The sequence below is a fragment of the Balaenoptera acutorostrata genome, chromosome 3 (genome assembly GCF_949987535.1).
Source record: "Balaenoptera acutorostrata chromosome 3, mBalAcu1.1, whole genome shotgun sequence".
Taxonomy (NCBI): domain Eukaryota; kingdom Metazoa; phylum Chordata; class Mammalia; order Artiodactyla; family Balaenopteridae; genus Balaenoptera; species Balaenoptera acutorostrata.
The window spans coordinates 175,145,805-175,172,852 of NC_080066.1; the positions used below are offsets into that span (position 1 = coordinate 175,145,805).

The following is a 27,048-nucleotide window of genomic DNA, read 5'->3' on the forward strand; positions in this document are numbered from 1 at the left end:
TATGAATTCTCTTTAGAGGAAAAAACGCAAATGATAATGTTGTACTCGCACTCTCAAAGAAGTCTGCTAAGCCCCAGAAGCTAATCCATAGACCCATACTCCAAAGACAACTTCTATGACGTTTTCTTCTGGAAGTCCTGAGCTGATCATTTCTATTCTAATAACATTTAAAAGTTAGAAATGTGGAATACTGCCAACAATTTCGTTTAAATATTTTGTGTTAAGTGTTTTGTTTTTTTGGCCATGCCGTGTGGCTTGTGGGATCTTAGCTCCCCGACCAGGGATCGAACCAGGGCCCTCAGCAGTGAGAGCATGGAGTCCTAACCACTGGACAGCCAGGGAATTCCTTGTGTAAGTGTTTTGTGTAGATCACTAAGGACTTCTGGTTTTCCTCAGGTATTGATATATTGGCAATTATAGAAACAACATGCAAAATAATTTTTAAAACAAAACTTTAAGCCATGTATTTAAAAGGGATTTTCATATAAAAATGAGAAAAAAAAATCCCATAATTTTCCCTAATCTAAAATAAATCTTCTGCAGTTAGATTAAAATAAAAATACTTTTCTGAAACTAATACAACAACAAAATACATGAAGTTTTAAATCTTACCATGTTGGAATGAGCTTTTCGAGGCATTTCTTTACTGCAATACAGGTACAAAAACTTATTCATTTGTGATGTTGCCAGACGATCTCGAATTTCAAGATCCTGCACGATGAACACCTGCCGGGAGACCGGGTGCTCCAAGAGGCTAGACTCGCATTCTGGTTTGCATGGGGGGTAGACCTCGTGCTGAAACTTCACCTTTACAGAAGAGAAAGAACACAGAACAACCTCTACATTTTATTTAAATCAGATTTTCTCTTTAAAATGTAAAACATCACTCATTTTCTTTGAAGTCTCAGCTTTTGATTCCACTTTCAGAGAAGAGCATAACATTCCTACGTTTGTTCACGTATTTATTTATTAATCCACGTGTACAGGACCATACAAGGAAAAGCCTGACTGACATTTCTTATTTGACCTTGGTAAAATCCCTATCCTTTTCAAGCAAAACGCTCAATAGGCATAAGTCATAAAATTATTATCTTGCATACCTATGAAACTGCTTGGAGGCAAGGTTCAAGTTCCAAAAGGGCGCAAGGATACAATTAAGTATATGGAACTGTCATCACTACACTATTTCTATGCTAAGCGCCCTAATATTCGACCCTTGGCACAATCGCAGACAAGCTGACAGAATTAACTGCATCAGTGGCACTGGCGGCCTGGCCTGCTGGTCTCTAGATGCTCACAAAGGACCTGAGACCTGCGTGCTATCCAATGGCAGGCCTTCCCAGAGATACTCCAGCGCAGTGGTTCCCCAAGCGCGGTCCTGGGTGAAGTGGTATCACAATCACCTGGGAACTCATTAAAAATGCAAATTCAGGGCCCTGCCTCAGACCTACTGAATCAAAAACTCTGGGGCCCAGCAACCTGTGTTTTAACAAGCCCTCAAGGGGATTCTGATGCTTGTTCAACTCTGAGAGACACTGCTCTAAGGGTAGCCTGGGAAAACAAAAACAAAAACCCTGAATTTTCTCAGAATATTTGAGAAAGAAAAAGAGGCAAGAGTTTTTATACAAGACCCCTGCACTTTTCCACTTACGCCCCAAGACCACATGGGGAGGGGACAGGGAGTAACCAAAGAACGCCCACTAATGCTCCCACTTCGGTGGAGTTTTCCTTTCAAAATGTCACATTACCTTGCTTAACTGTATTTCCATTAAAAAGTCATGGTTTCTTCCTTTTCCCCCACATACCACATTACGTCCATGTCTTGCAGGTGTGTGAGAAGGTGAGCTGTGGGGACTACTATAAATGAAAAATAAAACCTTTTGTTAAAGGAATAGTCGAAGAAAGGCAATGAATGACACTAGAAAAAATAACAGGATGAAGAAAGAAAATAAGATTACAGAACTAGCAAAACACTGCCACAAACTGTATTGCTATAAGTCAAAACCGCATCTTTCATCCCTTGGAGACATTGAGAACATAAACGTTATTACCGCCGTTACAGCAATCATCTACTGGCTAAATATTTAAAACTACAGAAAACGTTAACTATGATGCTGGTGTGCATATCACAAGATAGACTTAGAAATGAGACCTCCCTGTAAGTTCCTTATTACTTCAGAAACCCCTGAGAGTCAGAAGACAAGTCCTAGAAATTCCAATTAACACGGAAAAGAATTATAGTAAAGTTGTAAGTTTTTTTAAAAGCATTTTTAAATAGAAAAAGTCATTACAATGCTGTGCCAAAGGCTCCCACCCCGTGAAGCCTCTCCTGACCCTCCCCACCCCACTGAGAGTGTCTGCCCTTAGTCTCTGCCTCGACTTTCCATCCAGTTCCCTTCTAGAACCACGGAATAACGCTCTCACTGACAGGTACTTCAGCAGCGTCCACTCTGTGCTGGGCACCCCACTGGGTGCTACAGAATCAGGGGCACGCGTGGTCCCCACCTCCTGACGCACACACTTCACTTCGTTGCCCTCACTGGCTCATGTAACTCTCTCTCCCTTCTGAACTTAGGACAGGGTCTGGGTCGTATTCATTTTAATGAATGTGCCTCTAACACAGGCTCTGGCACATGGTAGGTACCCGAAAAATTTTGCTGAATGGAAATGGCTTAAGTCATCGTATTTTAGGAAAAAAATACAAAGAATGCAAACAAGTTTTCAAATGCAAAACTTTAACATTAAAAAAGTAACATTTAAATTACAGTTTTTAATATTACTTATTAATAATTCTCAAAAGGATAAATTCTTTGTATTTTTAGTGAAAAGAATATATTGGCCTGGTGGTCCAGTAGTTAAGAATCCGCCTTCCAATGCAGGGGACGCGGGTTCGATCCCTGGTCAGGGAACTAAGATCCCACATGCTGCGGGGCAACCAAGCCCTCGCGCCACAACTACTGAGCCCACGCGCCACAACTAGAGAAGCCCATGTGCCGCAACAAAGAGAGTATATTGGTCTGCCAAATAAACTTATGTAGAAATTAACTTACATATAACTTTTAGCTGGAGAAGCAGGAGGGGCTGTTCCAAAATCTTTTCCTCCAAAAAGATGCCAAACAAGAGAGACTTCTTTAACCAGGTACCGAATTACAGGAATAGGAAAGTGTAACGGGGCTTTGCTCGTATCTGTCTTCTTAACAGGCAGACTAAAATAATTATCTCTTATCACAATTGCATCATCAACCATTATTTTTACAACTGGTTCTTCTTCCTTCTCCTAAGACAAAGGAACAGGTAACACATACTCTCTTATTTAAGTAGAAACCAATGATTATGGTGCGCATCTCAAGGGGATTTCTTGATTCTGCATTCTTCCTAATAATTTCAATATATAAAGTGGAATAATAAATACTGACGATGATCATCACATAAGATACTCTGCTCTATTAACAATAAAATGAACTCTCTCTTCTATGTGAATCACTCCATAAGAATTTTTTATAGTCTACGATTTGGCTTTTACTACTTGTTTGACAATAAAAAGGTACAGATTCAATGCTTTACCATTTTGTTTAGTGAACTGTGGATTCATTAAATCCAGACCATGCTTTTTCAATGTGAGCATGATTCTAAAAAGGAAATTACACACATTAACCAAGCATTAGCCTTCTCACAAATCACATCTTACCGTTCCCAATTCTTGTGTTAACAACTCTGTACAGAACTCCTTTCTGCCATTTAATTTCACAACCCTGAAGAGGTATCTTACTACGTACTTCCTCTGCAGTTCAATAAACAATGCAGGGGATTTTGCAAGTAGAGAGTCTCTGAGAGATGTTCATAAAAAGAGTAAAGTATAACAAACATTTACAAAGTCTCAAGAGTAAATTACAAAAGGAAGTAATTCTGAACTGTAAAGAGTTAACAAAACCTAAAGAATCTTTTCAGGTGCCCTTTGGTCAATTCAATTTATAACATTATTTTAAGACATTAATTATATCATCAATTTACTACCTGAATGGTTGCTCTTGGTGCAAAAAGAATGCAAAAGTCGTCGTTTTCTGTGGGCACGCCTGTCACCGCATCGCTCATCAAGTGGTGTGTGAATGAGGTGTAAGTGGGCCCCGGCTCCTGGGACACGTTTCCACTCTCATCAGGAAACAGGAAGAGGTCTGAACAACACGGCTCCTGAATTTGAGATTTTTCATCCAAAACACCTAGGTGAAAAGATTACAACATTCAATTTTGGCATATTTTAAACATCAACAACAATAACATTTATTAAGCATTTTAGGACTTCCCTCGTGGCGCAGTGGTAAAAATCCGCCTACCAAGGCAGGGGACACAGGTTCAATCCGTGGTCTGGGAAGATCCCACATGGCATGGAGCAACTAAGCCCGTGCGTCACAACTACTGAGTCCCTGCACTGCAACTACTGAAGCCCGTGCACGCTAGGGCCCACGTGCCACAACTACTGAGCCTACGTGCTGCAACCAAGGAAGTCCGCGCACCTAGAGCCCGTGCTCCACAATAAGAGAAGCCACTGCAATGAGAAGCCCATGCACCACAGCAAAGAGTAGCCTCCGCTCGCCGCAACCAGAGAAAGCCTGCATGCAGCAACAAAGACCCAACGCAGCCAAAAATTTTTATAAAACAGTATCTCGCTTATTTCTTACAATAACCTTCTGACTACTAATAAAAAGACTAGTAAGTATGAAGTTTTCTAAGAAACAGTAAATGATGGACTCATAAAGTTACAGACAGTCTCCTCTTAGTTATTTAGTGTCAGAGAAGTTCAGGAATTCAACAGCAGCTAGTTAGTGTGGACTGGAGTTCCATTTTAGCCAGAATTTCATATTGACAATTATGTGCTGTAGGTGGAGTTCTAGAAGAAACTCCTTGGACAATATAGCAAGGGGAGGGGAAACAGTTACATCTAGCAACGTCTCACCTAAAACTATAGGAAGTCTCTGCTCAGGGAAGGGGTGGGGGAAACAGTTGCCAAGCATGTCTTAGGCCAGGGAATGATTCCAAGCAATAAAAAGACTCCTTGGGGGCACTGGATACCCAAATGGGACACCTGTTCTCAGGTAGCTCTCACAATATGAAGTTCACAAAAGGCTACATGTGTGCAAAAATCTGTATGTGAACATATATTTTTTATACATTTATATTATATATTAGATTCACTAATTCTTTTCTTTTCTTTTCTTTTTTTTTTGTGGCCGCACTGCATAGTATGTGGGATCTTAGTTCCCCCGATCAGGGATCAAACCCATGTCCCCTGCGGTGGAAGCATGGAGTCCTAACCACTGGACTGCCAGGGAATTCCATAGATTCACTAATTCTTTCTCCATTCATTCATTCAAACCAAACCCTGCGATATGAACTAAGAACACTAAGATGAGTACGGCGACATCTTAGCCTCGGAAAGCTCACAGACTAGACTTTAAATTCTCCTACGGTAGCACTTTGAGCCCACCCATCCTTGTAAGTGCTCAGTGTCCAGTACAGGGTCTTGTGTGTGGAAGCTGCTCGGTAAATATTCATTAAACATTCTTTCCCACATGAGGAGGTTAGCTGCTAACATTTATTACAAATAATGTTAGTACATAGGGAGCTAAAAGTTCCCATTTGCTTCCTTAGCTCTAATTTATTCTAAATTAGAATGAAAGCAACACTGAATGCTAAACTTCTATAACACTATGAAATAATTTTTAAAAATTAAGATCTCACAACATATAGAAATAGCTATGTTCAGCCAATTAGAAAAAAAATATTTTTAGATAGATACTTCAAAATATTTAGATGCTTCCACTTGGCTTTAAAGCTCTCTGTCTGGTTCCTCCCTGCTTATCTAACATTACTGCCTAATTCTTTTCGACAAGAAGGGAACTTTTGTTCCAGTGTTAATAGCCTGAGTTACTAGATCATTAAGGCTCATACATGCCTCTGGGCCTCTGCTGATGTTAGTGACCTTGCCAAGATTATCTTCTCTCTCCCCTCTACAAGCCTAGGTCCTACACACTTTTTAAAAGCCAACTCATCTCATTTTCACTGAAGTCTAATGAAGGGATTCCAAATCCTTTCCAACCAGTGACTAGAGTGCACACTACATTCTGAAGTGTTTTCTTACATCACCTCTTGATGGTTCTAAGCACTAGCCTCAGTCTGGTTCAGTGCCAGTTTGCTGCACTAGACCATGAGCTAGCAGGGAACATAAGCCTTGTCTTCCACTAAGCCTTGTCTTCCACTTTATCTGTCACCACCCCCCGTAACACTCTGGCCCGTATTATTTATCTACTAAACATTCAGTAAACACAAGCTGACTGACTAATAGATATCCACCAACACTCAGACCTGTCTTTTCTTTAGTGAGCTACTTATTGAGGACTTGTAAGAACACAAACAATGGCAGCCTCAACTACAGCATCACAGCTCCCAGGAAGAAGTCCTGGTCTGTCTCACCATTAGACTGCGGTTTTACAGACGCAGCAGCCTCTTGCGTGTCAATTTCCTCCATAGCGTCACTCATCAAATCTCGTAGTATTTGTTGATCTGCTTCAGGAAGTACTGGACCACGTGAGGATGACCGACCAGCGGAATCTACCTACAACCAAAAACCCTAATTAAAATCAACTTGAAAATGCTCTAAAAAGCAAATTACTCAACGTTTATTTTGTCCTAGAAATATACTACATTTCACAAAAACACCAAAAACAGGAACACATCATTTTTCTATATTCTCTCAGCAGGTGTTACATTTTCATTTTAAGTCTTTAGTATCAGCATTTTCACCCCAACAACTACTGGCAAATAGAAATAAATGTGTTATCATCTCAAAGCCGGCACAGTGAACTGAATCTTGAAGAGGTAATACATTCGAAGAGAAGGAAGGTGAAAAACATTGCAGTGAAGCTGGGGGGGTGGGGGGGTCTCTCTGTAGAGAGTCTGATCTGCTCACACCTGATGGCTGCCATGACCTTCACCCTCTGAGACAAAGCCACTGTAGGTAGAGCCTCATTTCTTGGAACAAATAGACACCTAAAGACAGTAGGGGGTATAACATGAGAGGGGAAATCTACTAAATGGTGATTTGTGGAGTTCAATTCCAACATTGATGCTTAACCATTTTTGTTAGTGAACCGTGGATTCATTAAATCCAAACCATGCTTTTAAAATGTCAGCATGACTCTAAAATGGAAAGATCTCATTTGAAAGGGATAATTTAAAATAACTTTTAATAAACTGGAGAACAAAAGAGAAGAAACAGTAGAGAGAGAGTATCATAAATCACTTTTGTATTAGGGAGAATACAGCAGGAGCAAGGAAACAAAAACAGAAGCGTAACACAAATGAGGTGTAAGATCAGCGTGAACGAAAGATAATGCAAGGCCTGTCAGACCCTTACTGAAGGATCTATTGACCTAAGGGGACTGAGAATTCTGTTCACAGAAGAGGCCATGAAGAAGAATAAAAAGACTGAAAAAAAGTAAATGCTAAACAAACTGGACATTGTTCTATCTGGACATATGAGAGGGCAGAGAGGTGACAGCTGGGGGCATAAGAAAGCAATGAACTGGGAATCCAAATATCTGCATATTTTTGCTGTGTCTGCTACTAATTAGGGCAAATTACCTAAGTTCTCTGGGTCTTAACTTATTCATCTACTAAACAGAGATGATAATCTTTAACCTCTCAACTGCACTGGGTAAGAGGAAATCACATATGAGAAAGTATACTGAAAACTGGATAGAACTGTAGATAACAAATATGAAAGATAATATCATATAAATAAGTCTTCTGGTAATAATACTAATTCCTGCCATCTACCTTCTCATAGCATTTTTACATACAACTTGCATATGACAGACTCTCACATGATAAATGTTTTCTTTCTTCCCTGAGGACATATGAAAATAACTTAAGTCTGGGAAAATGTATGTTGGTTGAGAAGATTAATGTTCTGAAACAGAGCATCAAACAGTAGAATGGTTTTCCAGAAAGGCCCATGGAATCACTTTTCTAGACCCCATCACCCTGAAAGTAAGAATAGATAGATGATTATTCAAAGTTTCCTTTCTACCCTATGACTGTCAAGAAGACCTCGCCGATGTACAGGTCACTCGCATGTCTGGAATGAGTTGGGGGTGAGTGAGTTCTAATGAATGAGGCTGGCAGCTGTACCTTCATCTTTCTTTGTGGGGCTCCGGGCTTCACGTCCGCCTTGTTAGCCGCATGTAAGTCCCCGTAGCTTGCAATGTACTGAATGAGATTCATTAATGCAGCACAAGAGTCCGAGCACGTTCTAATATGGACAACGTCACTCGAACAGTGTAATTCAAAGTGTGGCTCAGTCTGGACAGGACACGGAAAAAAGGATAAAAATGTCTACCAAAACAAGAGAAAAAAATGTTTGCATAGGTTTACATTAAATAAAATATAATATGATAATTTGTCTTGCCATAGGAAACATGCGTTTATAATAACTCAATCTTAACTTTAAAATATTTTATCTATTTCTGACTAAAATTAGGTAAGTGGAAAAATAATTTTACAGTAAGTTCAGGTTGTTTTTAGTCTCTTCTATAAAACAAAGGACTTAAATAAAAGTATCCATTTATTTTAATAACTTACTTGCTCTCCATCAGAATCAGACTTCACTGCAGTTATGGTTAATTCCAAAAGCCCCATATCCATCACACGAACATAATCTAAAATTTTTTAAAGTAATTAATAAAATATCTGAGTATAACTTTCAAAAAATGCTTATCCAACAAACACCTAATAAAACTAGCGTTTCTTTAAAATTCATGGCAGGTAGCACTACAAATACTTATAATGTAATGGAAACATAGTTTCATCCTACAAAAATCCTACAGTTCACTTTATTTTTAGTTAGAAACAAAATCTGCCTTCTATTAAATAAACAAGAGTATACATAATTTGATGCATTTCACCAATGTTATTGATATTACAAACTGGTATTACAATATTCAGACTGACAAGATCCTTAGTTCACTGGCATTATTCTAGAGTTAAAATGCTTAAAAATGTTCAGATGCAAAAAATAAAAGAGGATTCATCTATCCCAGATTTTGTTTTTTAACTCTTACCTCTATTCAGATTTATAGTGACAGTATTACACTTGTCAGACAGGTGTAAAGCAGCTTCATCCAAGATTATTCTGGGCCAAAAAAAGATAAAATCAAGATCTAAAAAACTAACCTTAGGGGCTTCCCTGGTGGCGCAGTGGTTGAGAGTCTGCCTGCCAATGCAGGGGACACGGGTTTGAGCCCTGGTCTGGGAGGATCCCACATGCCGCGGAGCAACTGGGCCCGTGAGCCACAACTAGTGAGCCTGCGCGTCTGGAGCCTGTGCTCCGCAACAAGAGAGGCCACGACAGTGAGAGGCCCGCGCACCGCGATGAAGAGTGGCCCCTGCTTGCCGCAACTAGAGGAAGCCCTCGTACAGAAACGAAGACCCAACACAGCCAAAATAAATAAATAAATAATAATTAAAGGTGCTAATAATTTAAAAACAAAAACAAAAACTAACCTTGAATATATGGCTGCATGATCACTGTATACTTAGCTGTACCATTCTTTCTGATATAAATATGATCAAAGTCATATGCAGTTTCTAACTTACAAATGTCGCCTAACATTTCTTTATTTTTTTAATATTTCTTTATTTTTTTATCTATCTTTGGCTGTGCTGGGTCTTAGTCGCGGCACACGGGATCTGCAAAATGCGGGGTCTTTCGTTGCGGTGCGCGGGCTTCTCTCTAGTTGTGGTGCGCAGGCTCCAGAGCACGTCGGCTCTCTAGCTGTGGTGCGGGCTTAGTTGCCCCGCAGCATGTGGGATCCTAGTTCCCCGACCAGGGATCGAACCCATGTCCCCTGCATTGGAAGGCGGATTCTTAACCACTGCGCCACCAGGGAAGTCCCTAACATTTCTTTAAAACTCACTGTTTATGAGTACTAGAAACATTTAAATGGCATAAATGAGATTAAATCATCTGCTCAAATCAATTTTAAACTTTCAGCAATTTTAACAGATGCCCAAATTCATAAGGTTTAAATTAGGAAAATAAAGTGTATCAGGTATTACGGAAAGTTTACATATAAATATTTTAAAAAGTTAACCAACAATCTCAAGAATTAATTTTCTCCCTAAAAATGAAATACAGTAATGAATTGAAGAGGTGGGACGAATCATCTGAGAAAGAAAAACTGAAAACTTGGATAAAGGAACATGACTAATAGTAAAAGAATGTTGCTTTTAACAAAGATTGAGACTTTAATCAAAGGGTTGAGATAAAGCTCTGCCAGTATGTTCTGAACAGCTGCATTTAGTAGACAGCGAGGTTTACACAGTACCTGAGAGTAGAAGATGATTTATCCAAGGCAACACTACTTGAAACGCTGAATGTTTCAACAGTAAGAAGAGATCGGATTGGCAAATAAAGAGGCCTATTACCACAAAGAAACAAGAGAACATTAGTCTGCTGCAAAAAGAGAAACTCCCTTTAAAGAGCATTTTGAACCTTAACTCTACTGAATTACGTATGTTTCTCACAACTTAGTACATATTTTAAAGACTAAAACTTTGTTTCGCTCCATTTATGAACTAACCTATAATCAAGTGCACAGCTCCAGAGATGAACATGAAAGGTCGTAAATGAAGTGGGAGGACTGTATCCCAGAACAGGTTCATCAGCAATATTCAAGAAGTATAAAATCTATAATCACAAAAATATAAAATGCCCTGCTTTAGAAAAAAAAATTTTTGATATGATATCCTTAATACCAACATGAAATAAAACAGCTCACAAAAAAAACAACCATTTAGTGGAAAATCATAATGTTAAAAGAAAATCATCATTTGAAGGAATTCATTTCAAAAAGTATTTGCCAAACTAGAATTTGAAATGAAGAGGCCCATCGAACAATTGCAATGCTACAGAGATCTTGGAAAAATCATATCCTATGAAACTAACCAAGTATGTATAATATACTTTCAACATTACTTTGCTTGGAATTATTCTTTTGAAAAAAACAAATTTTGCCAAAGACCGTTTAAAACTCTCCATCTGGTTTTCTATAAAACCCATTGTTGGGAGAAGTTCCTGTTCCTTAATTTATACCCAGATCAGTCTGAAAACCAGTCCTTCTCACCAACATCTACTCTATATTTCTATCTAAATAAAAAAGTCAGGCTAAATCTCTCTCTTACAGCCAGCCAGTTGACTAACCATCTCTCTACCCCTGCTCTATTTATTCTCTCTATATATGTATTTTATGTTTCAGAATGTTTCTGAAAGCATTCAAGTTTAAAATAATTTATTATTTTCCAAGCACAAAGAAAAGGTTTCTCTTTGTAAGGAAAATGAACAAGAATCATAGTGTGCTAGTTTTCATTCTCATATAAAGAAGAGTTAACTTCTTACCCAAAGTTTCCTTTGAAAAAATGTAATTAACCAAATACAGTTATTACACTGGAAATTAATTACAGAATTCCTTATAAATGCCTCAGTGTATACTGTTGGCCTAGGGGATAATTCTGAAATTATGGCACTTAAAGAATATACAGTTATAAGTGCAAGTCAACACTCATTTATTCTCCTCTATGCCAGGCACTCTATAGGTCCCTTCCCTTTAATGACAAAACATAATTTTGTCTTTGAGATGTTTAAGGACCAAACTTTAAGGTAAAAAATCAATTACATTCTGGGGTGGTGATAATGTTCTATTTCCTAACATAAGAGGTGGTATTTATATAGGAGTATTTATTTCATGAAAATTCGATGAGCACTGAATATTTATGATTTGTGAACTTTTCAGTATGTGTATTATATATCAACATAAAGTAAAAAATAAATCAATACATATACATCACAGCTCTCTTACCTGCTCATGCCAGCTAAGCCCGGAAGGAAGCATTCTATGCTGGAGAGTGGCTCCTTTCAGTCCCACAGCAATGAGAAATTCCTACAGAGCAACACGAAGAATTACATTTATTACCTGCATAACCCTCTGGTTGAAAACTTGAAAAGTTTTTCTAAGAAAATAAATGTGTTGCATTTATGCCATCATTTTTATTAACTAGTAATCAAATCAGCAGCAAGTACTTAATGGTATAAAAGTACAAAACACACACCTTTGTATTGGACTCTGATTTATCAGACAATATTTTAACTGCAACAGAGAGCATATTCAAAGTGTCTCCTCCAACACCATCTGAAGAAGCTCGACTGAGGCCATCTTCTTCAGAGGAATAAATAGTAGGTTCTAACCAATGCGGTCGGGTTGAACTGGGCAGTCGTGTTTCTGCAGAAGGAGTTGCTCCATCCACTATGCCTATATCCACAATGAGGTGACAAGATAACAAAATGATTATCTGAAATTAATTCACGAGCTTCTGTAACTCAAAACAAAAATCCATGTACTTCCATTGAATATAACATAACCCTGGAGGCAAAAATGACCAAGAACCAGCTTGACATTAATAATTCATTCTCCTCTACTAATGTTGGTATAAGTGACTATCCAAGTTAGAAAAAAAAATTTGAGATCTGAAATGCTAGAAAAGTTAAATTTAAATAGGAAAATTTAATAAACATTAAGAATGTGTAAGTATCTCATTTCTATTCACAAAGTAACACAAGGAATGTGCTCAAAGAAGAGCAAATTCTGTATTTGTTACCAAAAGGAAATACCACTTAAGAGAAAATAAAGAATGTAAAGTCCCATCAACTGATCAATGTATAATAAGATATGGTATATCCATAAAATGGGATATTCCTTGGCAATAAAAAGGAATAAAAAACTGATACATTTGGATTAACCTTGAAAACATCATGTCAGGATGCCAATCACAAAAGACCTTCTATTGTATGATACCATTTATATGAAACAGCCAGAATATGCAAATCCATAGAGACGGAGAGTAAATCAGTGGTTTCTTGAGGCTAGAGGGGACTGCAGGACTGGGGGTTTACAGCTCAAAGGTGCAGACTTCTTGTGGGGGGTTGATGAAAATGCTCTAAAGTTGACTATGATGATGGTTACACAACTCTATGGAATACTAAAAACCACTGAAATGTATATTTTAAACGGGTGAATTACATGGTATGTGAATTATATCACAATATAAGTTGTTTCAAAAAAAGAACATAAAGTCAACTTCTAATTTACAATAATTATTACTTTGCCAGCGGAATCAGAACACCCTACAGAAAATAATTTCTAATGTTAAGAGTTCTGTTCTCAGCAGACTTTCTTTATCAAGCAAAATTTAAACATGTCTAACCAGAAGTGAACAAAACACACATATTTAACATTTGTCCTACCTCTGTGATAGAGACTGAAACTGCTACAATGAAGGCAGATATAGTGCTTGTCATCAAAACCTTCATATTTTGTCACACAAAATAACGAACCATTGTTGAATTCTAACCAGAATTCACCATGCTTGTTTTCCAGCAGATCTCCATTATCTTGCTAATAAGAAGATCAGAAAAAACAGAGACGCCATTAATTAAATGCAGAAAAGTAAGAATGACCCTTGAGATGCTCCTCCTTGATTCAGGTTAGGAGGATCTCCCACACTGCAGCAAAGTGGTCTGATTCTTGAACCATCCAACATGGTGGTATTAAAAACTGAATAATTAAACACTAGGCCGGGCCTCTTCTGCCAGATGAACCTCGGTACTTCATCACCCTTTAGAATAGATAAATTACTGTTACCACCTCGGGAGTGGGACCAGCACGTTTTCCAAAAGAAGGTCCTTATAATGTTTGCCTTTTGATCTGCCACGAAAGCTCAATTTCCAAAGCTGCCGTCATCGTGGCGCGCCTCAGAAAACGGACCTTCATCAGCCACTGAAACAACCTCGAACTACCTCAATCACTGAATGAGTATATCGTGCTAGAGTTATAATAAGATGCACTTGAAAAATCACTTTGGATTTGTAAATCCTTACCTTTACATCTGTAAACACTGCCGTTAACCCATGATTAATGCACAGAAGAACTGACAGAAAACTCTGCGAGTTCTTGTTCTGAGAGTCTAGTTTTTTCTTCCTACGAGAACGATAATTGGGATCAACAGTGGAAAAATACTGCAAAGTCTCTTCCTCAGATCCACTTTCCTCATCTATGAGAAATAAATTGCACAATTACAGCTGTTCTAACAGCTTATTAACACAAAGCAGCATTCAAACTTGAACTTTATCACAAGAATATTTGCTTATTTTACAACCTGTTTATTTTTACAAAGAATCTGGTAATGACAATAAAAATGTACTGTCTTTCTCTTTACCACTGAACTTCAGAAAATGAATATACTATCACTATAAAAATAACACTTAATTAATAACATTCTTAATAAATAGCTAGAAGTGGGGAAATACTGTAAATTACTAAAAGATATTATAAAATAGTTATAAGTGGAAAACACCAAAGACACATTTTTAAATCCATCAATTTAAAAGGTTACTACTTTGTTTATTGATAAACCAGGCATTTTAATTCAGAAGAAATTTAAAACATATTACCACAGGGAACTGCAGATTTAAGTGGACTAAGACCATCTTTGTTGAAGGTATTAATCAGCTGACTGGCTACTGAAAGCCCAACACCATATGAAATATTTTCCAGTGTCTCTACTGGTGAAGGAGCTGTTGGTTCCCATAGCAGCAAATCGTTAAAGATCCTATAAAGACAAAAGTTGACAAATAAATACATAACTCCTACTTCAACCAAAGGCAAACTAAAGAATATCCCTTTAGGAAGTCACATGAATAATAAATTTTCCAAATGGTGAAACGGAATTTCTTTTCAATGGAAAAATAACTGCTATGGCTGTCAGGGCAGTGAGAAAGGAATCTGGACAATTAGATATCTAATTAGATATCCTTCCAGTTTCACCAGTGTTATATGCATCAAATTACATACATCTAAATGCACTTAAAGGAGGAGGTTTATTAAAAATGAAACCCATAAAGAACAAAAGGACTGTTCACGTATATGAGAACACTCTATAAACTATAACAGATTAGGCACTGTCTCATTTGACTCCCCTCAATCCTCTGGGGCAGCCAAGGCAGAATTATTATTCTCCCTTTACACTTGAAGAAACTGCGTCATAAAGGTTAAGTGACCCGCCCAAGGTCACACAGCTAATTAGTGGGAGAAGTGGAACCAGAGCCCAGATTACGTCCAGCTCCCAATTCAGTTCTCTTCCATTACTCACTTTCTCTAGGGATATCTGCTTTTTCTTTCTTCCACAGAAAGCACAGCTTCGCTGGGAAGTTTGCATGAGATGAAGAAGCATACAGAACAGGGAATAAAGAGAGGAAACCCTTCTAACTAACGGAACAGACGAACAGCCAAGTCAACACTGGTGACTACTGGGGTGATACACGTCAAGCTAGGCTACCACCGCATCCTATTTTTTCAAAGAAATATTTGTCCCTTCCCAGATACCTCCACCCCCACCACTCACCTCTATGTTGTCATGAAAACTGAGACTTTACAATGTTTTCTACAAAGATTTTTGTTAGGCTTGGACCCATAGCATATCCTTCACGTGCATAATGCAATCACTGCACCTGTAACACTCTACTCCATCTTCTTGTTTCCCTTTCCTAGACTAAGACTTGTGTCTTAGTCATCTTTGTATGTGCTTAGCACAGTGGCTGTCACACGGCAGGCACTGAAGGTTTGAAGAAAGGACCAGTGGATGACTCACATGGAAGGACTGCCAAAAGCACAGACTCGTCATAAAGCCTAGTGTGAATACCAATCAAGGTGCCAAGCGATGATGTAGCCCTGGGCCCTTCCTGTGAGAAGCCACTTGTCTAGGAACTTCCTGGGCCAATTCCTGAGCTTCTGAGGCCCTAGAAAGTATAAACGAGGACTGAGTACTGCCACTCTCAGTAGACTGTAATCCCCACCCAAAAGGTCTCTTTCTGGAAGCATCACTGGATGAAGAATACCAGGGACACAGGGCAGAAGCGTGTCTCGCCTCAGACACACTGACAGTGATGCCCAGAATTGCGTGGTACTCACTTGGCTCGCTGCCTCCTGGGCGTGTCACTCACAGAACAAAGAAACAAGAGTCTAGGGCTTCCCTGGTGGCACAGTGGTTAAGAATCCGCCTGCCAATGCAGGGGACAAGTTCAAGCCCTGGTCTGGAGAGATCCCACATGCCGCGGAGCAACTAAGCCCGCGAGCCACAACTACTGAGCCCGCGTGCCTAGAGCCCGTGCTCTGCAACAAGAGAAGCCACCACAACGAGAAGCCCGTGCTCCGCAATGAAGAGTAGCCCCCGCTCGCCACAACTAGAAAAAGCCCGCGCGTAGCAATGGAGACCCAACACAGCCAAAAATAAATAAATAAATTTATTGAAAAAAAAGAAACAAGAGTCTAAATCCAGATCTTAGTCTAAATTCCTATATGAATAAAGCGTGAAAGTATAAAATGAAGAATTTTCTCAGGAAATTTTTCTTTACCTTATTCCCTACAACCATTCTCTTATCTTCACAGGTTAAAGAGAAACTATTACTTTAAATAAAACCTGGAGTTCATGGTATATGACCTGCAAATATGTTTCATATGATTTTACTATTTTTCCTTATTTACATTTTGGTCTAAACACAGTCTTGATACCATAATACTATAAAACACTGAATGATGTTTCTAATATCAAGAAAAAAAAAACACTTAAGATGTTTAAGGACACATCACCATGATTCCGTGGCAATGAGCTTGAAACATTATAGAAGCTCAAAAATATCTGATTTAATAAAACCAGGTAGAATATTTTTTATATTCTATTCTAAAGGATTTTTGACATAGAAAAAAAATCTACCTGTACCTGAGACTATCTTTCTGAAAAGACCCAGCTGATGAAGGAATAAACCAATATTTCAAATGTATGAAGTAAAGGCAGAATTGGTTATAATTCCTGCTCAGAAAGATACTTTTAAATTTTATGTATAATAAAGGGCATTATTAAGACATTTAGCAAAACATGAATGGGGTCTGATGATTAGATGCTAATGTATAATATTAATTTTTTCGTTTTAATGGCTGAATTATGGTCATGTAGAAGAATGTCCCTGTTTGTGAGAAATACACATTCAACTGCTCAAGGCTGAAGGGACATCAAGTCAGCAACTTACTCTCAAATGGTTCAGGGAAAAAACGCTCTTTGTACTGTACTTGCAACTTACCTATAAGTTTTAGAATGTCTGAAAATTAAAAGAAAAAAAAATGTATATATAGACAAAGCCAAACAGAGGGCAAAGAATTCACATGCTAACTTAGATATATGATGTGTATGATCCACAGCGGGGAACACTGCAGTATTTATATAAGTCTAGGGGCCTGAGAGACAGAGAAGTGGGCAGGTGAGAGAGAACAGAAACTCTCATGGGCAACACCCCCTGAACCAGCTCCCCAGATGCGCAGATGCTCTCCAGGTCCCTGACTTAAGCTACCCGCCCGCCATACTGACTGACGTCCCCCACACGCTACCTGCTTGCTGCTGGCAGACAACTCCCTAGCCCACCTGAGAACTTCTGCTCCCACCAGCTGAATTATACGTTTTGCATAGTCACCACAGGTAAATCGTGCTTGGCCCCAAATCTGCTCATCTCAGCTGTATGTTATTGTAAGCATAGTTTAATTCAATCTTGTGCTAACTGATGACTTTTAAGTATATAGACTGAAATGAGAAAAAAAATCTTAGAAACCTGAAAGGATTCTGCACTCAGACTGCTTTGAAACTATTTTTTCACTCCACTTCAAAGAAACTGAAACTGAGAATTGTAGACAAAGCCTTCTGGGTATACATTAAGCAAAAATTCTAACCAGTGGCTTGTAATCAAAAAGAGGCCCTGTCCTATATTTTAAAAAGAAGTGGTTAATGAACATATATTCATAAATGGAATGTTTAAGGTATGTTTTACTATTCTGATGCTGCAATCTAACCAATAGCCACCTGTTCAATCAATGCAGAAGGAGAAAGAAATGGATGAAGCCCTTCTGACCTCTGGGATGGACCTTGAACTAGTTGTTTCATTTTGCTCAATCTTAGCCTTGCACATTCGTTAGCTCTTGTGAGATACCCCAACTATAAAATAAGGACAGTAGTCTAGAGATCAGTGGTTTCCAAACGTCAGATCCTGTATAAATCCAAATCCTATTTGGTACCAAGTAAATCTACAGCAGAAACAACGGTCTGCAGTTTCTGAAGATTAACAAAAATTTGGATGACTTGTTTACATGTGGGAAGCTAGTGATGACAGACACTAAGGACGTGTCTTTTTCCAGAAACCCACATGACCACCTCTCAGCTATGCCAAAGTGGGTGGGAATGATAACATTCTTACTTACTATTCACCAGGCACTGTTCTCAGAACTTTCCCAAATGTTATATCATTTAATGCTCCAAACAACCCACTGAGGCCTGTACAAGTATCATCTCCAATTTATATGTGAGGAAATGGAGCTCATGGGGACTAGGTAAATCGTCCAAGATCTTCAGAGTCTATGACCTTTCTACTCTAGAATGCCATTTATTTCAACATATTTGCTTGGTATATACGTTTAAGGGTATTTAAATGTAATAAATTTAAGTTTTTATAGACAAGTTTATAAGTTAGAGTTTCTAATTCTAACAAGGTGCTTTTTTTTAGACTCTGAGAAGGGATGTTCCTTGTACAAAGACTCTAGGACTCTGACTTTACACCAGTATCTTTTGGCCCTCTATACAAGTATATCCCACCTCTTTTCATGTCATTATACACAAAGAGATATTTTCTCAGTACTCTGTGGTAAGGTGACAGAGGGCAACCAGCCAACCTAGGATGGAGAGAATACATCTCACACACAAGAAACCCAGTTACCAGACACACTGGTTAGGAAACTCTGCTATGACAATAGCTCATCATAACGGTAATAGTTCTATAATCAACACCATACAAAGTACACTGAAATAGTTGATAATATTAAAACAAGGAAAGTAAAGGGGGAAGAGGGAAAACAAGGAGGTAGGATGGTAGAGAGGCAGTTAGACAGGAAAGTTCGATCCCAAAGATTCAACTAAATGTGTTTAAACTCACCTATTATAAAGCTTCTCATAAAAGCTTTTATTAGGCAGTGTTATATGAATATTGGGTAATGTAAGTTCCAGCACATAGTGAGAATTGCTGATTGCTTTATCTTGAAACTCTGTCATTTCTACAGGGTCTCCTGGCATCACCATCTAAAACATAACAGTTTAGTGCAAAAAAAAGAAAAAAAAAAGCATCAAATAATCATTTTATATTTAAAATAGTAGTAGCATCTTTCTTATCCGACCCATACGACTTGTATGTGGGCAAATAAATAAGCATGCAACTTTTAACCAAGGGAAAAAAATAGATATTATTCAATCTTGGAGCTAAAAATATGGCAAAAAACAGTATACAAAGTATTTTTTTAAAGATAAAGCATTAAAAGCTATCTGATAGAGGGTAATTCCTTTGTTGCTTGCTCACACTTTTATTTTACCTGTTCATTTTCAAACATTACTCTACGAGAAGAGAAGGGAGACGGGGCTGGTCTTCTCAGATCACAAACGTCTTTCAGGGAATGAGCGCCTCCTTCCTCTTCTTCCTGATAGTGGCCTTCACTCTCTTCTGCTTCCTCAGCTGCTATTCTCTCCAAAATGGAATGCATGGCTGGTGGGTTTACTTTCAGTACAATTCTGATAGCAAAGACAATTTTAAAAATCAAGATCTAAGTGTAAACTGCAAAACTAACTTGTATACAAACTAATACAAAGCCCACTGATTAAGTCATTACTGATAGGCGTCAACTTCTCTACAAAGTCTAATTATATCTAACGCAACCCACTCCTGACCATGCTGTAAACTTAAAAGCGTGGAATTGATGAAACAAGCAAATAAAAGAAGGGCATTAACATTTTATACTTGGATAACTAGAAAATCTGATCTTTTGAGAACAAAAGGGTCATTTTAAAATTTCATTACCAAACTTATTCACAAAACAGAAACAGACTCACAGACATAGAAAACAAATTTATGGTTACCAAAGGGGTAAGGTGGTGGGGGAAAGAGAAATGAGGAGTAGCAGATACACACTACTATATATAAAGTAGATAAACAACAAGATCCTACTGTATAGCAAAGGCAACTATATTCAATAGCCTGTAATAAACCATAATGGAAAAGAACATGATAAAGAATATGTGTCTCTGTGTAATATATATATATATATATATATATATATATACACACACACACACATATACATATATATATATATATCTCTCTGAATCACTTTGCCATACACCAGAGACTAACACAGTACTGTAAATCAACTATACATCAGTTAAACAAAAATTTTTTTTGAATTTCATTAACAGCTAGCAAATTTTACCTAAGAATTCTATTTATTATCATTAAACCAAATCCTTCTACATTCCAGCTGTTCGGCTATTATGGAATACTTGCATACCTGAGAAACCTCATGTTATATAAATTGTTCAAATGGAAGAAGGAGAGTTTGATTACAGAATATTTTCAGAACTGCAACAACAAAGTAATCTTTTCCTTTAGGAATTTCAATAATAAAAGGCTTGTGTTATTGGTGGTGTTTTGTAGCTACAAACCCAAAATATCAAGAGCTAACAGCCTTTGATGACATTAGCTTCTGCCCCAGAGTAATGCCAGTCCTTTCCTAAGTCTCCGCAGCATGTCACTAGCACCAGGCTTTGTAGTCTCCTTTTTATCCCACCAGCCTGCCGTCATGATGAGGCACGGCACGCTCAAACAAAACAGCTGTGTTGCATCTGTAATAGCTTTTTTTTTCCTAAGAAGGTATTGCCAGTTGGTTCTAGTTATAAACTAAAACAACTGTTTCCTAATTTACAGATATCCTAATGTAAACTGTGCTTTCAAATTACCTAATTGAAGTAGATTCGTTTCTTATGATGAAAACTCCTGCTCATGATCAGCTGTGCACTGACAATGCCTGTCCTAGGAGTCTGATAGGTCTGACACACAGGGTACGGGGGTGTAAAAGAAGGCAGGTAGAAAAGTGGCACAAGAAAGATCACTTTAATTCTTAAGAGAGGCTTCATGTACTCAGTTTTCAATATAATAAAGGATCATTATTTTGGGTGAACTAAGTTCTTTTAAATGTAATCCAAGGGACTTCCCTGGTGGCGCAGTGGTTAAGAATTTGTCTGACAATGCAGGGGACACGGGTTTAGAGCCCTGGTCTGGGAAGATCCCACATGCCGTGGAGCAACTAAGCCCGTGTGCCGCAACTACTGAGCCTGTGCTCTGGAGCCTGTGAGCCACAACTACTGAGCCCACATGCCACAACTACTGAAGCCCACGCACCTACAACCTGTGCTCCACAAGAGAAGCCACCGCAATGAGAAGCCTGTGCACCGCAACAAAGAGTAGCCCTCACTCGCCGCAGCTAGAGAAAGCCCGCACGCAGCAACGAAAACCCAACGCAGCCAAAAAACACATAAATAAATTTTTAAAAAAAGAAAAAAAAAAAGTAATCCAAGCCCACTATCAGGCTAATTTAAAGAATGATTTCTCCTGCCTAAGAAATCCTGAAGCAGTGGTTCTCTAAATCCAACTGCACATTGGTATCACCTACTGTAGTTTCATTTTTTTAATTGCAGTATAGTTGATTTACAATGTTGTGTTAATTTACAGCAAAGTGATTCAGTTATACATATATATGTATATATATATATTCTTATTCATATTCTTTTCCACTATGGTTTATCACAGGATATTGAATATAGTTCCCTGTGCTATACAGTAGGACCTTGTTGCTTATTCATTCTATATATAATAGTTTGCATCCGCTAATCCCAAACTCCCATTCCATCCCTCCCCGATCCCACCTCCCGCTTATCAACCACAAGTCTGTTCTCTATGTCTGTGAGTCTGTTTCTGTTTCTTAGTTAAGTTCATTTGTGTCATATTTTAGATTCCACATATAAATGATATCATATGGTATGTCCTTCTCTTTCTGACTTCACTTAGTATGATCATCTCTAGATCCATCCATGTTGCTACAAATGGCATTATTTCATTCTTTTTTATGGCTGGGTAGTATTCCATTGTACATATGCACCACATCTTCTTTATCCATTCATCTGTCAATGTACATTGAGGTTGTTTCCATGTCTTGGCTATTGTGAATAGTGCTGCTATGAACATATCACCTGGTGTATTTTTAAACTATACTGATGCCCAGGTTCTATCTCAGAATCTCAACGTGGGGCGCAAGAATCAGTGTTCTGTAAAAGTTCCCCAGATTTGAAAATACTTTCCTAAAATAATCACTGGCTATAAAATTCATCTGATAATTAACCAAATGGTGCGGTATGATACCTCTTCTACTAAAGTCCTTTTCACAAATGAACTATTTTTAGAATGGGTATGATTCTTTTGTCCATCTAATTAGGCTAAGTAACTTGAGGCCAAAGAACACATTTTATATGTCCATCTCTGTCAGTATCTCATAGGCACCTTTGATAAAGTAGTACATATTTTTTATTTAATTTTTCCATCTTCCTTGGGGTTTTCTCATCAAGGCTGGATATTTTTAGCTTAAATTTAATAGCCAAAATGTCAGTCAAAAAAGCTACAGCAACTTGTTTCTGAAAGGAAAGTCTCATTAAATGTATGTATCATGTCCATTTGCTTACTCACCGCGGCCAGTCAAAGTCATCTGACGACGCTGTATCTCCATCTCCTCCACTAGTCACGTGGAAAAAATTAATGGATGGTTCTCCTTTATCCTCCTGGAATGACCCTAATAAAACAAGACTGATTCATGGAGATGCATTTCTTCTCAAATACTAAGAGAAAAGATACTTTCCTCCTTCGAGGAGCAAAGATCCTCTAAATCAGGGACATAATGCAGTGTTAAGTTCTACAACATTTATTCGTTTATTCCTGCTGCACGTGTACATGTGGGGAGACAGGATGAGCAGATAAATTAAAGATGCTGTCTTCTGCTCAAACGCAAATTCTTAAGTATGAATGTTTAACGTGTAAGGTGCATAATCATAACATATTAAATATAAGGGACTTCCCTGGCGGTCCAGTGGTTAAGACTCTGTGCTCCCAATGCAGGGGCAAGGTTCAATCCCTGGTCAGGGAACTAAGATCCCGCGTGGCATGGCCAAAAAAATAAATAAATAAATAAGCATAACATATTAAATATAGTAGTTACCACTTACTGAGTGCCACTTAGTGATTATTCTTCATAAAAGTTTATGCAGTTAGTCTAGGAACAGATTTTTTTTTTAATGCAGTTATTTTAAGAAATAACTACATTTCTTAAATGTCTATTTTGTACCAAGCACTGTAAGAGTTACTTCACAATAACCCCATATATGTTTTTTCATTCTATTTTACAAAGAATGACTTTCCACCAGAATAATGAGTTTCTTATCACTAGAGATAAGGGAAGATTCCAGATAACCCCTAAAGGCCTTTTCATGAAATCGTAACTGGCAAGTCAATTTTAAATATCTATAATGATACGTAAAACTCAGAGAAAACAAGGGAAGGAAAACTGCAGCCTACAGAGAAGGAGGCGAGCAGAAAGAGGAGGAGGGGAACTTAAAACAGATTTACAAGGAAAAGTCACTATTAGTACGATGGCTGAAAGCTCAAGCTCTAGTGTCAGACTTGGGTTTGAATCTTGATTCCGCCATTTACTACTACATTGACCTTGGGAGGTACCTCTTCAGAAGTCGACAGATTCCTCACTTATAAATGATAAAAATAATTGGAAATAATAAGCCTACCGTAACTATGATGATTAAAGGAAACAAGATAATGTGTGTGAAGTGCTCAGCACACAGCAAACATAGAGTGGCACTCAATAAATTTTGGCTACTATTAGCCCTACAACAAGTAAGTAGTAGGTGGTATTAAAATGTAGGCTAAAGCACTATATTCTCAAAGTGAATAAATCATCGTGCATTGTAGTTTCTTTTCAAAAACTGACAGATATCACGTTTGTATACAATATTAGAAAAAAGCTGTTAAACCTGCTTTCTAACATATGTTCTTTAATTTTATTGTATTGGGGGGCTGTCATATACTTTTCTTAACGTAAGTTTCAGTAGCAGTTGTTAGTTTCTAGTCTGGCTCTTTTACAGGCATGGTCAATCTTACCAACTAGTTCTCTAAAGGTAAGTTCCAATTTAACTTGTTCAGGGGTTGATCCTCCTAGGAATTCAGTCTTAAATTCTAGATCTGTGAATGCTAAATGAAGAATCTCCTTCTGAAGTGACTTCTTAAACCATGGTCCTCTCTCTTGATCTGATCGAAGATCAGGTATTGGGAAGCGAACAGAAAGGTTTAATACCGGCGTGGCAACTTGTACTGATATCCGACAATTTGCAGGATTATGTGAATCATCTAGAAATACTTCAGTGAAAGCTTTGTGCTAAAACACAAAACATCAAAAATAGGCCAAAACGTTAAATTAAGCAAATAAACATAAATGACACTAGTATTCAACATTACAATATACATAATCACTATTTCCTCATTCAGGATAATGTATTAACACACAATTCATATTAACTACTATCATATTAATTTAGTGTAGTGAAATTTTATAATGCAACAGCTACTGACAAAAGTCAAAACTACTGGCAAAAGTTAAATCCTCACATAAAAAAATTAATTAAAATAAAAACTGAACCAAAGTGAAGACACAGGTGCTATAGATGTATATGTATCTTACTATAGACTATGAAGAATAATGTGTAAATTAGCTTATCAACAAACTCAATATGGGTAAAAATCACTATAGTACCCAGCATTCAATTTGAAGGATTTATCCACCAATATGCTGCTTTAAAGACTTCAGCGTGAAATCCGATGAATTACACCAAATGCAAAGGCCCATCCCTGACTCACCTTTGCGTTTCCAGGGCTAAGCCCAGGCCTGGAACATCACGGGTTCTAAATTAATATTCCCTAAACGACTCACTCTGACTTCCCCCTAAATGGCTCACTCCGAGCTCCCATCCAACCCAAGGGTATGATGCCATCAAATGACCCTTAGAAACCAAAACACGTATGCACCATTTACTTGAAGCCACATTATAATAAAGGGGTCAAAGAACATGCCCTTCAGATAAAAGTCTATTTCTATTTTTCCTCTAAAATGAATGAAAACTTATGAAGCTTTAGTCCAGAGTACAGTGTAGGTGACAACAATCCTCAATTTCACGGATCAGTCTCTAACCACCTAGATTAGAAAGTTCCATTTTTATGCTAAGACTTGGATCCTATTTTTTCTCTCCCTTATTTGACTTTCTAATACTAACCCCCACTCTCAGCAAAAATTGCTCAAGAGATAAAATCATCATCCCAGTACATCTATGGCTAACAGCAAATATAAACACTTGCCCCACAGAACTTAAAATAGCAATTGTTGACAATAAAAATTAAAGAAACTTGATTTAATGTGAATACTCACCACTAATTAAGGGAGAGGCAAATATGCAGAAAAATATCTTTTCCCTTTTCTTTTTAGACAAAGTTGTCTCTGTCTCTGCCTAATCCTAAAATTCCTAACAGACACCTTACAAACCTGACTTACTTGATTAGCTTAGAAAAGACTCCAGGCACCAGATCTAAGTAAAAGTGATACATTGTGATGCTCCAAAACACAATACAATAAACTATGTTCCCAATTTCAAGAGTATATTCTACATTATATGGGCTGCATTTTACAGGAGATTCAACTAGTTCATTATATGTGTGAATAAAGTTTTATCGAGATATTATAGTCACAGTTTGTAAAATTCAGATAAACACAGAAAAGGAAATCTAATTTTACTACTCTAACATAATCAATGCTACCAAATGGTCTATTTCCATCCAGTCTTTTTCTATACAATTTTATTTACACAGTTGTAATAAAAGTTTATGTGGAATAATATATTCTACTTTCTCACTTCATACTTCTTCATGAGCCTTCTTCATGTTGCTGTACCCTCTTTATAGCCATCATTTAAAGTGGCAGCATAAAATTGCACTCAGTACATTAGCACAACTTATTTAGCTAGTCTACTATCTAGACATTAAAGATGCCTCCTTTTTTCATTATTACAAATAATGCCGTTTTAATAACATATGCTATTTAACCTACTAAGAATACTTAAGCTCAGAAATCATCCCAATAAGCCTATTAGCTAGCTATGATCATGATGTGTATTTGCAACTTTTTAAATACTTACCAGACTAATATGCTTATTATATGAAGTATACATGTGTGATGCCATCATCTCTACTGTAGTGAGCTTCTGTGGTTGAAGCAAAGAATTTAACCTGTCCACAATACTGATATCCAGCTCACAAAACACTGGATTTAACTTAACTTGTAATTCTGCCTTCTGAGGAACAGAACTAAGTCTTGCCTGACTACCCTAAAAAAAAAAAAAAAAGAAAAAGAAAGCATTAATATGATCAGTAACGAGTCTATAAAATTAAATTAAAACCTTGTGATTGTGATAAAATATACATCAAATGAAAATTTACAGGTGCTAATCACACAAACAGATCTCTTACCTGGGGTCCTTTATTCTCAGAATGCTTATAATGAAGCTGAAGACACACAGGGGGGTGAGAATCAGTTTGTTCTTTGGAATGGAACATTAAAAGCTTAAAAACAAAGATGAAGATAAATGAAATGTACAATATTAAGCTATAATTAATCACATGAATTAATAGAGGAGCTAATATAATAGTGGAAAGAGCTTTTTGAAGTCAGACAGGCTGGTTTAAGCTTTAGTTTTGTCACTTACTAGCAATGTGACTTTTAGACAAATTAGTTAACTTCTGAAATACTTAGTAGCACAACTGCAAAATGTATGTGAGGATTCAAATAAAGCGCTTTGAAAATAAAATAAGTCACAAGGGCAAAGTAACAGCAATAAAAATGTCATTTTGATAGCTTTTAAAAG

At 37.5% G+C, this 27,048-nt stretch overlaps 1 protein-coding gene across 5 annotated transcripts in view; it reads right to left on the reverse strand.

Moving 5' to 3' along the window:
• ATG2B (autophagy related 2B) overlaps positions 1 to 27,048 on the reverse strand; it is a 70,896-nt gene that overhangs the window by 21,056 nt on the left and 22,792 nt on the right. For 4 of the 5 annotated variants that reach the window (XR_009007501.1, XM_057543020.1, XM_007178888.3 and 1 more), the window contains 21 exons: positions 26,654 to 26,746; positions 26,323 to 26,511; positions 24,242 to 24,515; positions 22,763 to 22,865; positions 19,566 to 19,761; positions 19,136 to 19,278; positions 14,561 to 14,718; positions 13,988 to 14,160; positions 13,355 to 13,505; positions 12,163 to 12,362; positions 11,913 to 11,993; positions 10,638 to 10,744; positions 10,383 to 10,475; positions 9,117 to 9,187; positions 8,638 to 8,714; positions 8,188 to 8,391; positions 6,469 to 6,610; positions 4,015 to 4,217; positions 3,051 to 3,277; positions 1,749 to 1,857; positions 613 to 807 (listed from right to left, as the gene is read on the reverse strand). Coding sequence is in view for 4 of the 5 variants with exons in the window: in XM_057543020.1 (XP_057399003.1) it covers positions 613 to 807; positions 1,749 to 1,857; positions 3,051 to 3,277; positions 4,015 to 4,217; positions 6,469 to 6,610; positions 8,188 to 8,391; positions 8,638 to 8,714; positions 9,117 to 9,187; positions 10,383 to 10,475; positions 10,638 to 10,744; positions 11,913 to 11,993; positions 12,163 to 12,362; positions 13,355 to 13,505; positions 13,988 to 14,160; positions 14,561 to 14,718; positions 19,136 to 19,278; positions 19,566 to 19,761; positions 22,763 to 22,865; positions 24,242 to 24,515; positions 26,323 to 26,511; positions 26,654 to 26,746 (3,189 nt within the window). In the remaining variant the exon portion in view is untranslated. The remainder of the gene's footprint in view (positions 1 to 612; positions 808 to 1,748; positions 1,858 to 3,050; positions 3,278 to 4,014; positions 4,218 to 6,468; positions 6,611 to 8,187; positions 8,392 to 8,637; positions 8,715 to 9,116; positions 9,188 to 10,382; positions 10,476 to 10,637; positions 10,745 to 11,912; positions 11,994 to 12,162; positions 12,363 to 13,354; positions 13,506 to 13,987; positions 14,161 to 14,560; positions 14,719 to 19,135; positions 19,279 to 19,565; positions 19,762 to 22,762; positions 22,866 to 24,241; positions 24,516 to 26,322; positions 26,512 to 26,653; positions 26,747 to 27,048) is intronic. The other variant, XM_007178889.3, reaches the window with a different exon arrangement.